General features: G+C 50.8%; 1 protein-coding gene across 3 annotated transcripts in view; it reads left to right on the top strand.

The window, feature by feature from the left end:
- Cacng2 (calcium voltage-gated channel auxiliary subunit gamma 2) overlaps nucleotides 1-5,456 on the top strand; it is a 118,703-nt gene extending 113,247 nt beyond the window's left edge. For all 3 annotated transcript variants that reach the window (XM_055603072.1, XM_055603071.1, XM_055603070.1), the window contains 2 exons: nucleotides 1,867-2,007; nucleotides 3,116-5,456. In XM_055603072.1, coding sequence (XP_055459047.1) covers nucleotides 1,867-2,007; nucleotides 3,116-3,651 — 677 coding nt within the window. In that variant the 3' untranslated portion in view covers nucleotides 3,652-5,456. The remainder of the gene's footprint in view (nucleotides 1-1,866; nucleotides 2,008-3,115) is intronic.
- The last annotated feature ends 8,344 nt before the right edge of the window (nucleotides 5,457-13,800 follow it).

Genomic DNA, 13,800 nt, shown 5'->3' with positions numbered 1-13,800 from the left:
AAGGAAGGAAGGAAGGAAGGAAGGAAGGAAGGAAGGAAGGAAGGAAGGAAGGAAGGAAGAAAAAAAGGAGGAGGATCTGACCCCTAGTTAGCATGGCAATGCATGCCTATAATCCCTGCACTTGACACACTGAGGTGAAAGGATCCCTGGTTCAAGGCCAGCCTGGGCTACATAGTGAGACCCTGTCTTGAAAGAAGGGAGAGGAACTTTCTTCTCACAGATCCTCAGCCTTTAGCAACACAAAGAGACAAGGTCAGGGACATACCCGACATCTTTACCCCCAAACCTTACCACAACCGATCACTGGGTTTGGTTCAAAGGCCCTGTGGTCTACAGGCCCTTACTTTCTTAGAAGCCACTGAGGGAGGCCAGGGCGTGGTGGCACAGACCTCTCATTGCAGCACACAGAAAGCTGAGGCAGAGTGGGCTACAGAGTGAGTTCAAAAACAACTTAGACAACCTAGACCCTGCATTGAAAGATAAAAAGAGAGCTGAGAGTATAGGTCAGTGCTAGGGTACTTCCTTAGGAGGTGGGGGGCCTTGGGTTCAAGCTACAGCACTGAGGGGGGAAGGGAGCCACAGAGGAAGCAGCCACAGCACCTAAACAGACATTCTCCTCCTGGCCTTCACCTCCGCCCCTCTCTGGACACAGCCCCGTCCCTGCCTGGACACAGCTCCGCCCCTCACTGGAGCCCACCGGGTCATGGGTCATGACGTCACTTGCTTTGTAGTTGACTTTGGATAGGAAAAGCCATATGACTTTGCAGGGACCCTCGGAGCCTCTGTAGACTGGCATTCATTAGACACTGATCCCCACAGACAAACACACCCAGCCACATGTATCTCCACCCCCTCATGCTGCCCAGCTGCCACCCTCCCCACTCTCAGCTCTTTCCCTTAGGCTGCTCTTTCTCTGCATCCTGCCAGCCAGGCCTTCCTTGCTCCCTCATCCCAAGGCCCTGAGTGTCTCGTTTTCACGTTGTCTTTGCAATGAGCCTGTCTGCTGCCCTTTCTGGGCCATTTTGGTCACTCCACGAGTATGCACCAGGGGTCTCCTGTGTCTTTGAAAAAAGTGGATAAAGAAAGAAGCTATAAAAAGAAGACCTAGCCCTTTGGGCTCTACGGCTTACAGTGAAAATATACATATAAACAAGCGCTGAGTACAACTGTCACTTTCTGCCCTGTGAACGTATTTTATAAATCCATTATCTGGACTGACTCATTTAACCTTCACACTGCTCCTTGGAGACCATCCCTGTCTTACTGAAGTGTGGACACACAAGATGACAGTCCCAAATTTAAATAGCTAATGAATGCCACGGCCAAATTCCAGTCCAAGCCCCGTGACTCCACCTGCCTCCCAATAAGCTTAATGTCCCCAAGCACCCAGGAGGGAGCTAATAGATTCTATATAAAGAAATCAGGGAAGGTGTCACAGGGGGCTTTGAGCTGGGTTTTGACAGATGAGCAGAAGTTTGTGGAGGGAAAGCGAACGGGAAAAGACATTCCAGTAAGAAAGCTAAGTATGGCAAAAAGCCAAGAGCTTGAAATGATACAGGAAGCTTGTGTGCCAGGGCAAGAAAACATGGAGGCCTAAAGGCAGGAGACTGGAGGGGGAGAAGGCGGTATGGAACTGACAGGGTGCTGGAGTCTAGCCCTGAAGGTCATGGAGAGTCTTTAGGATACTATGAGCTGGGCAGGGACCCTCCTTCTTCCCCATCCTCACACTGTTAAGCCAACTGGACACCAGGGCTGTATTAGTGAAGCCCTGGCCCCCCGTGTGTTGGCCCCCTGCCAAGCCTCTCCGTGTCCTTCTATCTCCCTGCCCTCCTGCCCCTCACTGGGCCTCTGCGCTGTGTTCCACAGGGGCCGTGAGGGCCTCGAGCATCTTCCCGATCCTGAGTGTGATCCTGCTCTTCATGGGTGGTCTCTGCATCGCAGCAAGCGAGTTTTACAAGACACGCCACAACATCATCCTGAGCGCTGGCATCTTCTTCGTGTCTGCAGGTGAGGCAGGGACGTGCGGTGGGAAGAACGGGTGGGCATCTCCCATTCTGGCTACAGGTCGTGCCCCAGGGGAAGGCTGAGCTGGAGCTCCACTCCACAGACCCGGTAATTTTCGGGGCACCAGGCCCACCCCACTTGCCCTCTGCCCACCCAGAACAAGCAAACTAAGGAAGAGGCAGAGAGAGAGAGAGAGAGAGAGAGAGAGAGAGGCACCAAGGGACCCAGTCTATCCCAAATGACACCCAGCTGCACCCAGGAAGCCAAGGAAGACTGCTCCCCCATCACCGCCCCAGCCAGCAGAGCAGGCAGGCCCCACAGGCAGATAGATACCTGCGCAGTTACGTGACCTGTCACAGGGCTGCAGATGCCCAGTGACAACAACTCTATCACAAGCCATTTAATAAGCCTGGCTGCCCCCTAAGGGCACTGACCATGTCCCAGGTACATTCTCTTTCAAGAACATCCACCTGTGTTCCTTCATCGAGTCCTCTCTGGGGTCCCTGAAGGACTATGAGGCCTTGCTGATTGGGAAATTTAGACTATGGCCACTGCTGCCAAAGGGTTCAGTCCCGTTCGGGGATTGAGCAAGATGCTTAAGCTCTGTGCTCCATTTCCCTGTCTGCAGCCTGTTTGTAGATCACTGGCTAGGGAAGGCAGTTAGCGAGTACTCAGTTAACAGTATCTATTGCTATCTCTACCCCTTGCTTCCTAGGATACCTCTGCCTGCCCAAGTTTGTGACCACAGGCCCCTCCCCTCGTGGCCAGCAGAATAAAATGTTAAGGAGGGGCCAACAAGGTGGCTCTGTGGGTAAGGGAGCTTTCCACCAAGCCTAAGGACCTGAGTTCCATCCCTGGGACCGCACTGTTGAGAGAACCAAACTCCCAGAGGTATCTTCTGACGGCCACACCGGGCCATGGCTCAGTGGTACCCAAATAAGTAAATAAACAAGGCTTGAGACTTGCAATAGTAATAGGAAGCTTCCTGACCGCCCCCTCCCCAGGTTCATCTACTCAAGGAAAGGAAACACAAGATCAAGCCCCACCCCAGGCCTCTCCTCTCCCTAGCATCTCTCTGACACCCCCACTCCCCCCATCTCTTCCCTTCCAGGTCTGAGTAACATCATCGGGATCATTGTGTATATATCAGCCAATGCTGGAGACCCCTCCAAGAGTGACTCCAAAAAAAACAGCTACTCCTACGGCTGGTCCTTCTACTTCGGGGCCCTGTCCTTCATCATCGCCGAGATGGTCGGGGTGCTGGCCGTGCACATGTTTATCGACCGCCACAAACAGCTGCGGGCCACGGCCCGCGCCACCGACTACCTCCAGGCCTCCGCCATCACCCGCATTCCCAGCTACCGCTACCGTTACCAGCGCCGCAGCCGCTCCAGCTCGCGCTCCACTGAGCCCTCTCACTCCAGGGACGCCTCGCCCGTGGGCGTGAAGGGCTTCAACACCCTGCCGTCCACAGAGATCTCCATGTACACCCTCAGCAGGGACCCCCTGAAGGCTGCCACCACGCCCACCGCCACCTACAACTCGGACAGGGATAACAGCTTTCTCCAGGTCCACAACTGTATCCAGAAGGACAGCAAGGACTCTCTCCACGCCAACACAGCCAACCGCCGGACCACGCCCGTATGAAGACCGTGGGACCGGGGGACCCGGGAGGCTTGGCCCGCGGGCAGGGGAGGGAACCGCAGCAGCCACGGGGAGACCTTTCACACGCAAAAAAAAAAAAAAAAAAAAAAAAAAAAAAAAAAAAAAAAAAAAAAAACAAAACAAAAAACAAAAACAAAACAAACAAACAAGCAAACAAAAAAAAAAACAAAAAACAAAAAAAAGAGAAAAATATATAGCAAGTAAATTTAAAAAAAAAAAAGAACAAAATACAAGAGGAACAAAATCAAAACCACAGGTTATGCGGGGGAAAATATAACCGAGGGAAAACAAACTTTAAACAAAGCAAGAAGGATAAAATTAAAATAGAAAATAAATCTAAAAGAAAATGCATGATTTCCCATGTACCATTATTTTAACATTTAATAAAAACCAATTTAAATGAAAAAAAAATAAAAGGGAACCAAGATAATGTAAAGCAAAACAAAAAACAAAAAAACAAAAAAAAAAAAAACAACAACAACAAAAAAAACACACAAAAAAAGAGGCAAGCAAGAGAGTATTTATTAGGGTTTTATGTTGCCTTTGTTTTTGTTTTTCTTTTGTTTTAACTGCAGGGAAAGTTTAAAAATAAAAAAATTAAAAAATACAAATAAAAAAAAACGCATTCTTTTCCCTTTAACCCCAGTGGGCCCTGCCTCCCGGGGAGAGTAAGGGGTAGAGACTCAGGGCCCCCAGGGCCAGGGGAGCAATGGTCACTGCCAAGACCCTGGATCCCTGGCTGGGCCCTGGGGTTCTGGGGAAGTCCAATGGTTCTGCAGCCAACTCTACCCAGCACCAATGGGGCAGTTGCAGGCCTCCAGGTGACCCAAGCCCTTGGTCCGCCCCTGTCCGTTAGGTGCCTGGAGGTGGTGCGCTTGGGGCTGCCCAGCCCCGGGTTCCCAGTCCTTAATGGTCCTTAACCCACTGTGATGACTTCCTAGGCCTTGAGGAAAGGGAAGGAGGCGGGATGACCGCTGGTGGCTCACAGAGAAACCAGCTCCCTGGAATCCTCAGGGGGAGCCTTTGGGGTCAGTAACCCCGAGCTTCTGTCCTTGGAGACAGGAGACACCCACCCCCAAGGGATAGAGAGCAGCCGTCCCTCCTCACCCCTCACCTCAGGGCCACTAGGTGACCCTGGGGCGACGGTGGATCCCCACACTCACAGGCCCCTGCCCCCGCCCGGGAAGGGGGCTCATTGACCCTTTGGGGGTCCGTGGACTCACTGATACCCCTCTGGGGGGGCCCAGTGAGTCCAACAACGACATTGCAAAAAGGTTTCTTTTTACAAAAGAAAAAGGAAAAACAAGTGGTGATTTTTTTTAATAAAAAACCACAGACTATAAATAAATGTAAATATAAAATAAGTGAATTTACTTGCAAGAAAATCAAGTAGTATTTTTTTCTTTTAATTCTTTTCCAGCTTTAAACTGTGAAGACAAAAAATCGGGGTGGGGTGGGGGAACGTAAAATTTAGCAGGGAACTTGTAAAGACAAAACAAAAAAGCAAATATAGAAATCCATTAAGACAAACAAACAAACAAACAAACAAACCCACTGGGAGAGCTGTGAGCTGGGCACAGAGCCAGAGAGAAAGGAGAAAGGGCCCACCGTCTTCCTGGGGACTGCAGAAAAGGTCTTGCCTGCAAGGGGGATGCTTTTGATGGAGCGTGGAGACTCACCCCCCTCTTTCATTCATAGTCACACCCACAGCCGCTGTCGCCTAGGCTCAGTGCCACAGCGAACCACTCATGCTCACACTCCATGAAAACTCTTCCCATCCAACACACAGTCAGGAGTGTGGCTCCGAGGCAGCTGGCCTGTGCCCACCAAAGCCATAGAAACCAGCCCCAAAAACTCCATCGCTGACCTTTGTGCTCCTGTGTGCACCCCCTCCCCCACTGTACCTTGCCTACGTGTGGACACACCACATTCTTATAGATGGAAGGGCTCCCATCTCTGGACCTCACTTCCCACTGTGTCAGCTCACGGACAGACTGGTTTGAGCTCCACGGGCCCAGTCTTACCTTCCTTGTCTGTGACTTTTAAGATCTGCCACCAGTCCAGCCCAGTGGAAAATGGACAGGAGCAATCAAAACAGTTCTGATGACATTGAGAGCATTCCTAAATCTCTCTCTTTCTCTCTCTCATACACACACACACACACACACACACACACACACACACACACCATGTGCCTCCTCACTGTGTTCCCCAGCCCCCAACCCCCATATCCAGTGTCAAAGCAAAAATTCACATATGTGAGCAACCAGTCCTGCCGTGCGGGCAGAGGAAGATGCAGTTGCCAGAGAGCCTCATCTGCCTTCCCTTTTTGAATGTTATAACCCCAGTCAGAGTGAGCGGGGGAGGGGACTCACGTAGCAGAGACGGCTCTCCTGCTGTCTTTGAGGTCAGTGAAAAAGCGGGTCTTCTGAGGTGAAAAGTCTCCCTGTGTGGAAAGAATGTTTGCAGAACACTCCCTCAGGCAAGTATCAGCCCAGTTAGGCCTGCACCCCGAAATGAAATGAGGGAGAGCTCAGGTTTCCCCTTTTCCTCCCCCACAGTGGCAAGGGCCAGATCAGACAATGATAACCAAGCTAACGATTTCCTAGCAGCCTCACCCAACCCCCCAAGTGAGAACCCTGCTTCTCCAGCATCGACCAGCCTCCTGCCTGTCTTTGCTATGCTGACATCCGCCTGATCTGAGGGTTCTCTGAGGGAACTCTGGGATTTGGAGGGCTTGCTGAGGAAGGCTCCTGTTGCTTCCTGTCTTGTGTCTGGAAGAGGAACATTCTCTCTCCCAGACCAGCTACAAGGCAGATCACCTGCTTTGTAGCTTTCTGTCAGCCCAGAAGTTCCGGGGAGGTCTCAGACCCCACGGCTCAGATATGTGGGCCAGGTAACGCAGATAGGTGGGCAGCGAGAGCAGAGCATCTTCCAGGCTGGGCAGAAACGGCATCTTGTCCCGCCTCACTCAGCCCTGCCCAAGCCCCACCACACCAAACCACACCAGACCAAGGCCTAGGGACACAGGAAAGGGTCATACGAGCAAGCACCTCTTGGTAGAGGAACCGTGACCCCAGCTCCCTGAGCTTTGGCCAAGTATTTGAGCAGCAGTCAGGACTTCTTTCCAAGCAGTGAGACCTGGGGTCAGGCCACTCAAAGAAGACTTGTGGGGGAAGACTTGTGGCTGACCAAGAAAGGGTTAGGGGGTCTGGAGGGAAGGGGCGATGCTTCCTGTGGTGACTGACAGCTCATACCCAGCTCTGATCAATTCAAGAACCAACTTCCATTTTATTTTCTTGGTGGGTCCTTTTTTTTTTTTCAGACTGTTAACAGAAAAAAAAATTTTAAAAAGAAACCTAAAAACAAAACAACGAAAAAACAAAATCCTGGTACATGAAATAAAGATTTTTTATATATATCTATATATATAGCTTGGTTCTCACTTCCATGAATTTCTTTAGCTGCTTCCCAATTCCTGGCCATACCATTAAAGCAGCTCCCAGAGTTGCTATGAATTCTCAGAGTTGAGAGGTGATAGACACAGATGACCTGCAGTAAGGTACCCTAACTTCCAAAGTCATGAGTCCACTCTCTTAGCATTCCTTAGCGATAAGGAGCTTGACCCCTCAAGAGGTGGCAGAGGCCAGTGCCTGCAGCTCCCTGACAAGTCCCTGCTGTCACTGTTCATCCGTTCCTTTCCACTCCAACAACATTGGTCCTTTCCAACATGATCCCCCTCCCATCTTTAAAAGCAGAGCTTATACCATCCTTGGGCTCTCCCCTTTGAGCAAACCAGCCCCCACTCACAGCCCACACCACTCTGTGTGTGCAGCCTGCAATGGACATGACATTGGGGCATGTTCTGAAGGCTTTTTACAGAGAGAGCCAGGGGCTGGGCACAAACCGGGAGGGCCTTATAGGAGCCTCTCAACTTGACAAAGTGGAAGAAACAAGTGGGAACATTAACCAACGGGTTTGATCTTGACCTTGGACACAGGCCCCTGTCTGATGGCTGATGAAGCCCTGGCTGGTCAGCTCCTGGAAGGAGGATGCCTTTAACATCTCTAAACATGAACCAAGTCTGTTTGATTCGGTGATGCCAAAAGGATTAGAAGAAAGCAGGAGTTTCATGTCAAATCTAGACTTAGAAAGTATAAACCAAACCAGGCGATGGTGGCCCACACCCTTAACCTCAGCACTCAGGAGGCAGAGGCAGGGGGATCTTTGAGTTTGAGGCCAGCCTGATCTACAGAGTGAGTGCCAGGACAACCAAGGCTACACAGAGAAACCCTGTACTGGGGGGATGGGGGAGTAAAGCATAAAACACTCATCTAATACATAATTGGAGTTTGGGGGGTGGGTGCGTGTCATTCTCTAATCATATCCCTTTTGTCCAGTGCTGGAGATCAGACTCAGGACCCCATGCATGCTAGGCAAGTACTCTATCAACTAAGCCGCCTCCGCCTCCCAACCTGGTAAGCGGTTTGACCCTCCCGCCTGTCACCTTTCTGAATCCCTTGCCCTCGACCTAGATAGAGGTCGGGCGGATGCAGTGACGAAAAGGAAAACAGGGCCAAGTTGATTTATAACAGAACCATCAGCTTACCAGCCGGAGCTCCAGCTACCTTTCTGACAGCCACCATCACCACTGACACAAGAGTTCTCCTTGTTAGAGTGGGTGACATTCACTTGCCTGTTTCATGAGTATTATTGGAAGGACGCACACATACCATAAGGCCAGCTTTTACATGGATCTGGGCATTCAAACTCAGGTCTTCGTGCTTCTGTGGCCAATGTTTTACCCACTGAGGGACCTCTCAAGCGCTAGTGGTTATTTTAATACTATCATTTAGAAAGGCAAGACAACGCCAATGGAAGAGGATGGGAGTCACTGTAGAGCAGCCATAGTCTGTCGACACCCAGCTCTGAGGACTATACGGTTTCAGCTGCTAGGGTCCCAATGCTGACATGAAGAGGGCTGGTTGACTGTGCCTGGGGACTGCCAGGAGGTCTTTTTGAGGCAAGCTCCAGTCTAATGTTTAGAGGGGGGAGTTGAGCCAATATCTAGCCCCCAGGAGTAGGGAGATAAAGGATGAAACAAGAGCCACACCAACCCAAGAGGAGCAAGATACTCTACTGAGGCCCAGTAGGTTCCATAGGAAGGCCCACCATTCAGAATGACTTGCTCAATTCAGCCTCCAGGCGATACATTGTCAAACACACACACACACACACACACACACACACACACACACACAAATCCCAGGCTCTTTGGGGTTCACCCTGAATGAGCATGGGGCACAAGACAAGCTCACCGAAGGAGATTCCAGGGTCTTAAGCCAAATGCCAACAGCTGTGAATCAAACTGAGCCCCCGGCAATGTGTTCTCTCCTGACCGGACCACACATCTTCATGGCGAGGGAAACTCAAGGTTTGTTGGGAGAATCTGCCTCACAGTGACAGCAGGGGTAGTCCTGAATGGCCCCTCCCCCTCCTCTACCCCCGAGCCTGCCCCTCCCTCCCAGTCCTCATCTCCACTAAACAGGAGCAGGATACCTCCCTTTGAGAGACACACTCTCAGGCTTCCCAAAACAGACATTTCTAGAACAGCTCACCTTTGGGAGCAGAGATGGAAGCTGGTCCTGCCGGACCCTTCAGGCAGAAATCCAGACTGCCAGCTTCCAAAGAGGAGCCTAGAACAGGGAAGGGGGCTTAGGACAAGCATATCTCCCTGGCCAGATGTCTGTCCTCTCCTGCTCTGGACAGAGCTGGAGCAGGGTCCCTAAGGACCAGCCAAGGCCCCAGCAGGCTCCTGACTACCCAGTGAAAGCTGAACCTTGTTATGGTTTTGTTTGTTTGTATATAAGATAGATTCTCCTGTAGCCCAGGCTGGCCTTGAATACCCTATGTAACTGAGGATCACCTAGAATATTTGATCTTCCTGTCTTCCTCCCCATTGTACTGCCACCATGATTACGTGCTTCAAGGGCTGGGCCAGGGGCTTCATACATGCTAGGCAGCTTCACTGATGCAAACTGCATCCCCAGCCTGCCTATGGCTCTTCAATGGAGACCCCAATACTGCAAACACAACCTCGGGATTCCGGCTCCAGTGGGTCCAGTGAAGGGCTATAAAGATTTCTAGGGAGTCTTGTCCCTTGCTGATGAAAGGCCCCAGTTGGAAGCCAGAGAGAAAAAGTCACATATCTAGCAAAGTGGCTATAAGCAGCCTAGGGACCCAGCTTCTTGCTCCCCCAATCTCATGGGCCAGAGGTGTCAGGTACAGCTCCCTCCTCCTCCATCCCCACACCACACTGCTTCCTTCTCTTCATCCTTCCAGCCACCATCTCCCACAGCAGCTGCACGGTGAGACAGACTGCTGTCTCGAAGAGTGTCAAGACCAGCTTAACAAGGAGCATCAGTTTGGACCAGCTTCCAGGTGACACGTAAAAAGCTGGCTGGTGCCCAGCCACCTCCCTTCTGCCCCACGGGCACAGCGGTTCTGCATCTCCTGGCCAGCGTGGAGACTCCTCTCTGCCAGCCACAGACAGGACTTGGCCCTGCCTCCTACCGGCAGTCGCAGAGGCAAATCCCAGCTATCCAGCAGACTTCCACAGCTCCTGCAGTTCAGCCATGTGCATCTCTGCCCACCTCCCGGCCCGGAAAGTGCTACACCCCCTTGGTGGCTTAACGCAGCCCCTGTGGAAATGTTCGTACCATAAACAAGGGCCACAAGGTGGCCTTTGATTTTATTTTATTTTTTAAAGAAAAGCCACTTGTTAATACATGTATCTGAATGTCACTGCCCAAATTCATAAGGGGCATCTGTGTATATGGGCTCAGTTGTGCATACCTTAGCACATGCCCCAAAGCATATGTGCATGTGAGAGCATCCGTGCATACAATTGTGCATATACACTTTACACATGTGTGTGTGTGCGCGAGCACACTGGAATTTGATACACACACAGAAAGAAGAATGTTCAGTCTGCAAGATTTGATCTTGCTCCCTTAGGAGAAGAGACTTGTGGCAAAGAGAGGAGAGAGACTGGCATGGGACAGTGGGCGTGCCTGGTCCCCACTCATGATCCCCTGCACTCCTCATCTCCATGGCCCAGGTCACCTAAGCACTGATGTGTGTGCATAGGCATGGAGCCCTCACTATGTCACAGAGGCCAGGATCCACATGCACCATGCATAAGGGGTTTGTGGCTGTGTGGGTTGTGCTCCTAGCATCTGTCAGGACAGAGCTGCACAGTGTGACGGAAGATGGCTGGACCAGTGTGCAGCCCAGACCAGGAAGCTAAACTCTGTTCATTAGTTCTCTCTCTCTCTCTCTCTCTCTCTCTCTCTATCTCTCTTTGTGTGTGTGTTACTCCTCCTCTTTTTCAACCTCCCTCTCCTGCATTAGCCAGAGAGACAGAGCAGATATGATAACATGCATTGAAAGAAGATTTATTAGTCTGGCTTACATGGCACAGTCTGAGGCTGTCTTCGGCCTGGCAGTGCTGGCACACACCTTTAATCCTGGCACTTGGGAGGTAGAGGCAGGCATATCTCTGAGTTTAGGGACAGCCTGGTCTACAGAGTAAGTTCAAGGACAGCCTGGGCTACAGAGAGAAACTCTATCTAAATTTAAAAAAGAAAAAGAAAAGATCCAGAGAACAATGGTTCCTTTTGCAGAAGCAGGAGACTGAAATTCCAAGTAGAACTTCAAAGTATTGGAAGAATGTTTTTTTCTTATTTCTTTAAATGATGGATTCTTTTTTTTAATATTTATTTATTTTACATGAGTGCTCTATCTGCATGTACACCTGCATGCTAGAGCATCAGACCCTGTTATAGTTGGCTATGAGCCACCATGTGGTTGCTGGGAATTGAACTCAGGACCTCTGGAAAAGCAGACAAAGCTCTTAAACATTGAGCCATCTCTCCAGCCCTAAACGATAGATTCTTATTAAAAAAAAAAAATCACACTGACTAGACTAAGAAGCCAGTAAAAGCCCAGTTCACAAACCTCAGTAGTCCCAAGCTGTTGAGGAAAGCTTACGGGATTCCTGGAGAGCTGCTGGTCTTCAGTCTACATTGGGCGGGGTGTTATGTCACATGCCTCTAATCGCAGCACTCCAGAGGCAGAGACAGGTGGATCTCTGCGGGTTCAAAGCCAGCCTGGTCTACATAGAGTTCCAGTCCAACCTGAGCTTTACAGTAAGTCTCTGCCTGAAGACAAAAGAAAAGCCACCTCTCATCCAGCCCCAGTCAAACACGTGAAGAAGCTGTTTCTGGTCTCAGCAAATAGAGCAGCGGTGGAGGCGGCCATGACATAATTGGAGAAATGCAAACTTGCAGCAAAATGCAAAGTCAAGGAGAAAAAAACCAAAGCTGTTTCCCTCCTGTACCTGGGCTTCGGCATTTACTATGGGTCTCCCTCCTCCAAATAACCTTGTGAAGAAAACCTCACAGATCTCTCAGGTGATTCCAGATCCACTCATGTTGGCAACCGAGGTCAGCTAGCACGCTCCGCACGCATCCGGCTCTCCTGTGAATAGCACCCCGAGCTGAGACTCGGGCTGTGAGGGTCAGACAGCAGGATCAGGCAGACGGAAGTGACCAGGAGGGAATGAACAGGGTAGGACTTGAACTAAACCAGAGTTCCTTTCTCACTCAGAAGCCCTCAGTGGTTCCGTAGCGCCCCCTTAGCACAGCCTTCAAAGCTTCTCCTAGTTGTTCTACCACTTGTTTCTTTTTTTAAATTTTCTTTATTATTATTATTATTATTACTATTATTATTATTTATTACAATTTATTAACTTTGTATCCCAGCTGTAGCTCCCTCGCTCATCTCCTCCTTCCCACTTCCTTCCCTATGTCCCTCCCCTAGTCCACTGGTAGGGGAGGTCCTCCTCCCCTACTATCCCACCCTAGCCTATCAGGTCTCATCAGAACTGCCTGGATCCTCTTTCTCTGTGGCCTAATTAGGCCACCTGACCAGGGGGAAGTGATCAAAGAACCGGCCACTGAGTCCATGTTGGACACAACCCCTGCTCCCCTTACTAGGGAACCCACATGGAGACTGAGCTGCCTATGGGCTACGTCAGAGAAGACAGGAAACAGGACAGGAGCCTTCTACGGGGAGCCTCTGAAAGACTCCACCGCTTGTCTCTTGATTTTATGTTGGGGTTGCAGAGCAAACCCAGGGCCTTGTGCATGCTAGGCAAGAGCTACACCCTCAGCCCATGTTTGCTTTGTTCTGTTCTGCCTTTAACACAGCAGGATCTTCCTATGTGGCTCGGGCAGGCTTTGAACCTGCTTTGGTCTCCCACATGATGAGATGGCAGTCATGCAGTCTCACGCCCAGCCCTGTCACCTATTTTGCCACAGTGAATTGGGATTTCTCGGGAAGCTGCAACCTGCCAGGCATTGTCACATCATCTATTGTCACAGTTCTGGGAAGCAGGCACTAATCTGCCCTTTGCAGAGATGAAGCTGAGGCTAAAAGAGGTCAAGTGCCAGGATGGAGCCCTTTGTCAAAGGTCAGACCAGGATGCTCCACATCTGCAGTTTCAGCACTGGGGAAGCCAAAGCGAGAGGATCAAGAGTTTGATGCTGCCTGGCCTGGTTCCATGATGGGCAGGGAGGAGCTTTTTGGGTAGGAGTGGTGGTTTGCATGTGATTAGCAGAAAGAGTGAATGCTGCCTTCAAAAGAGTCAGCACCACTGCTCTGAAGGCAGAGCAGTCAGCAGGGGTGGGAAACCTATAGAGTGCTCTGAGCAGCTGGCCAGCCACCGGGAGTCCAAGGGTGAGGAGGACAATCCAGGCCAAAGTAGGGTGTGGTTGGCATGGAGGCAGAAGGAAGGGCATGAGCAGGAAGAGTGAGCGTTGTGCAAGCACTGGGGCATGAGTTTGAATCCTCGGCATGCACGTAATAGGATGGGTGTAGGGACAAGGGAAGTAGCCCAGCTCTTACTCTGTAAGAGTGCTGCTCTGAGAGAGGACCAGCCTCACATCCCCAAAACCCCCATCAGGCGGCCCGCAAGCACCTCTAACTCCGGTTCCAGGGCTTCTGCAAGCAACACATTCATATGCACAAACCCACAGACACACAGACACACACACACACACACACACA

The sequence above is a fragment of the Psammomys obesus genome, unplaced genomic scaffold (assembly GCF_907164565.1).
Source record: "Psammomys obesus unplaced genomic scaffold, mPsaObe1.curated_primary_1811, whole genome shotgun sequence".
In the NCBI taxonomy this organism is placed as follows: domain Eukaryota; kingdom Metazoa; phylum Chordata; class Mammalia; order Rodentia; family Muridae; genus Psammomys; species Psammomys obesus.
This window is presented reverse-complemented; position numbering and strand designations above follow the sequence as displayed.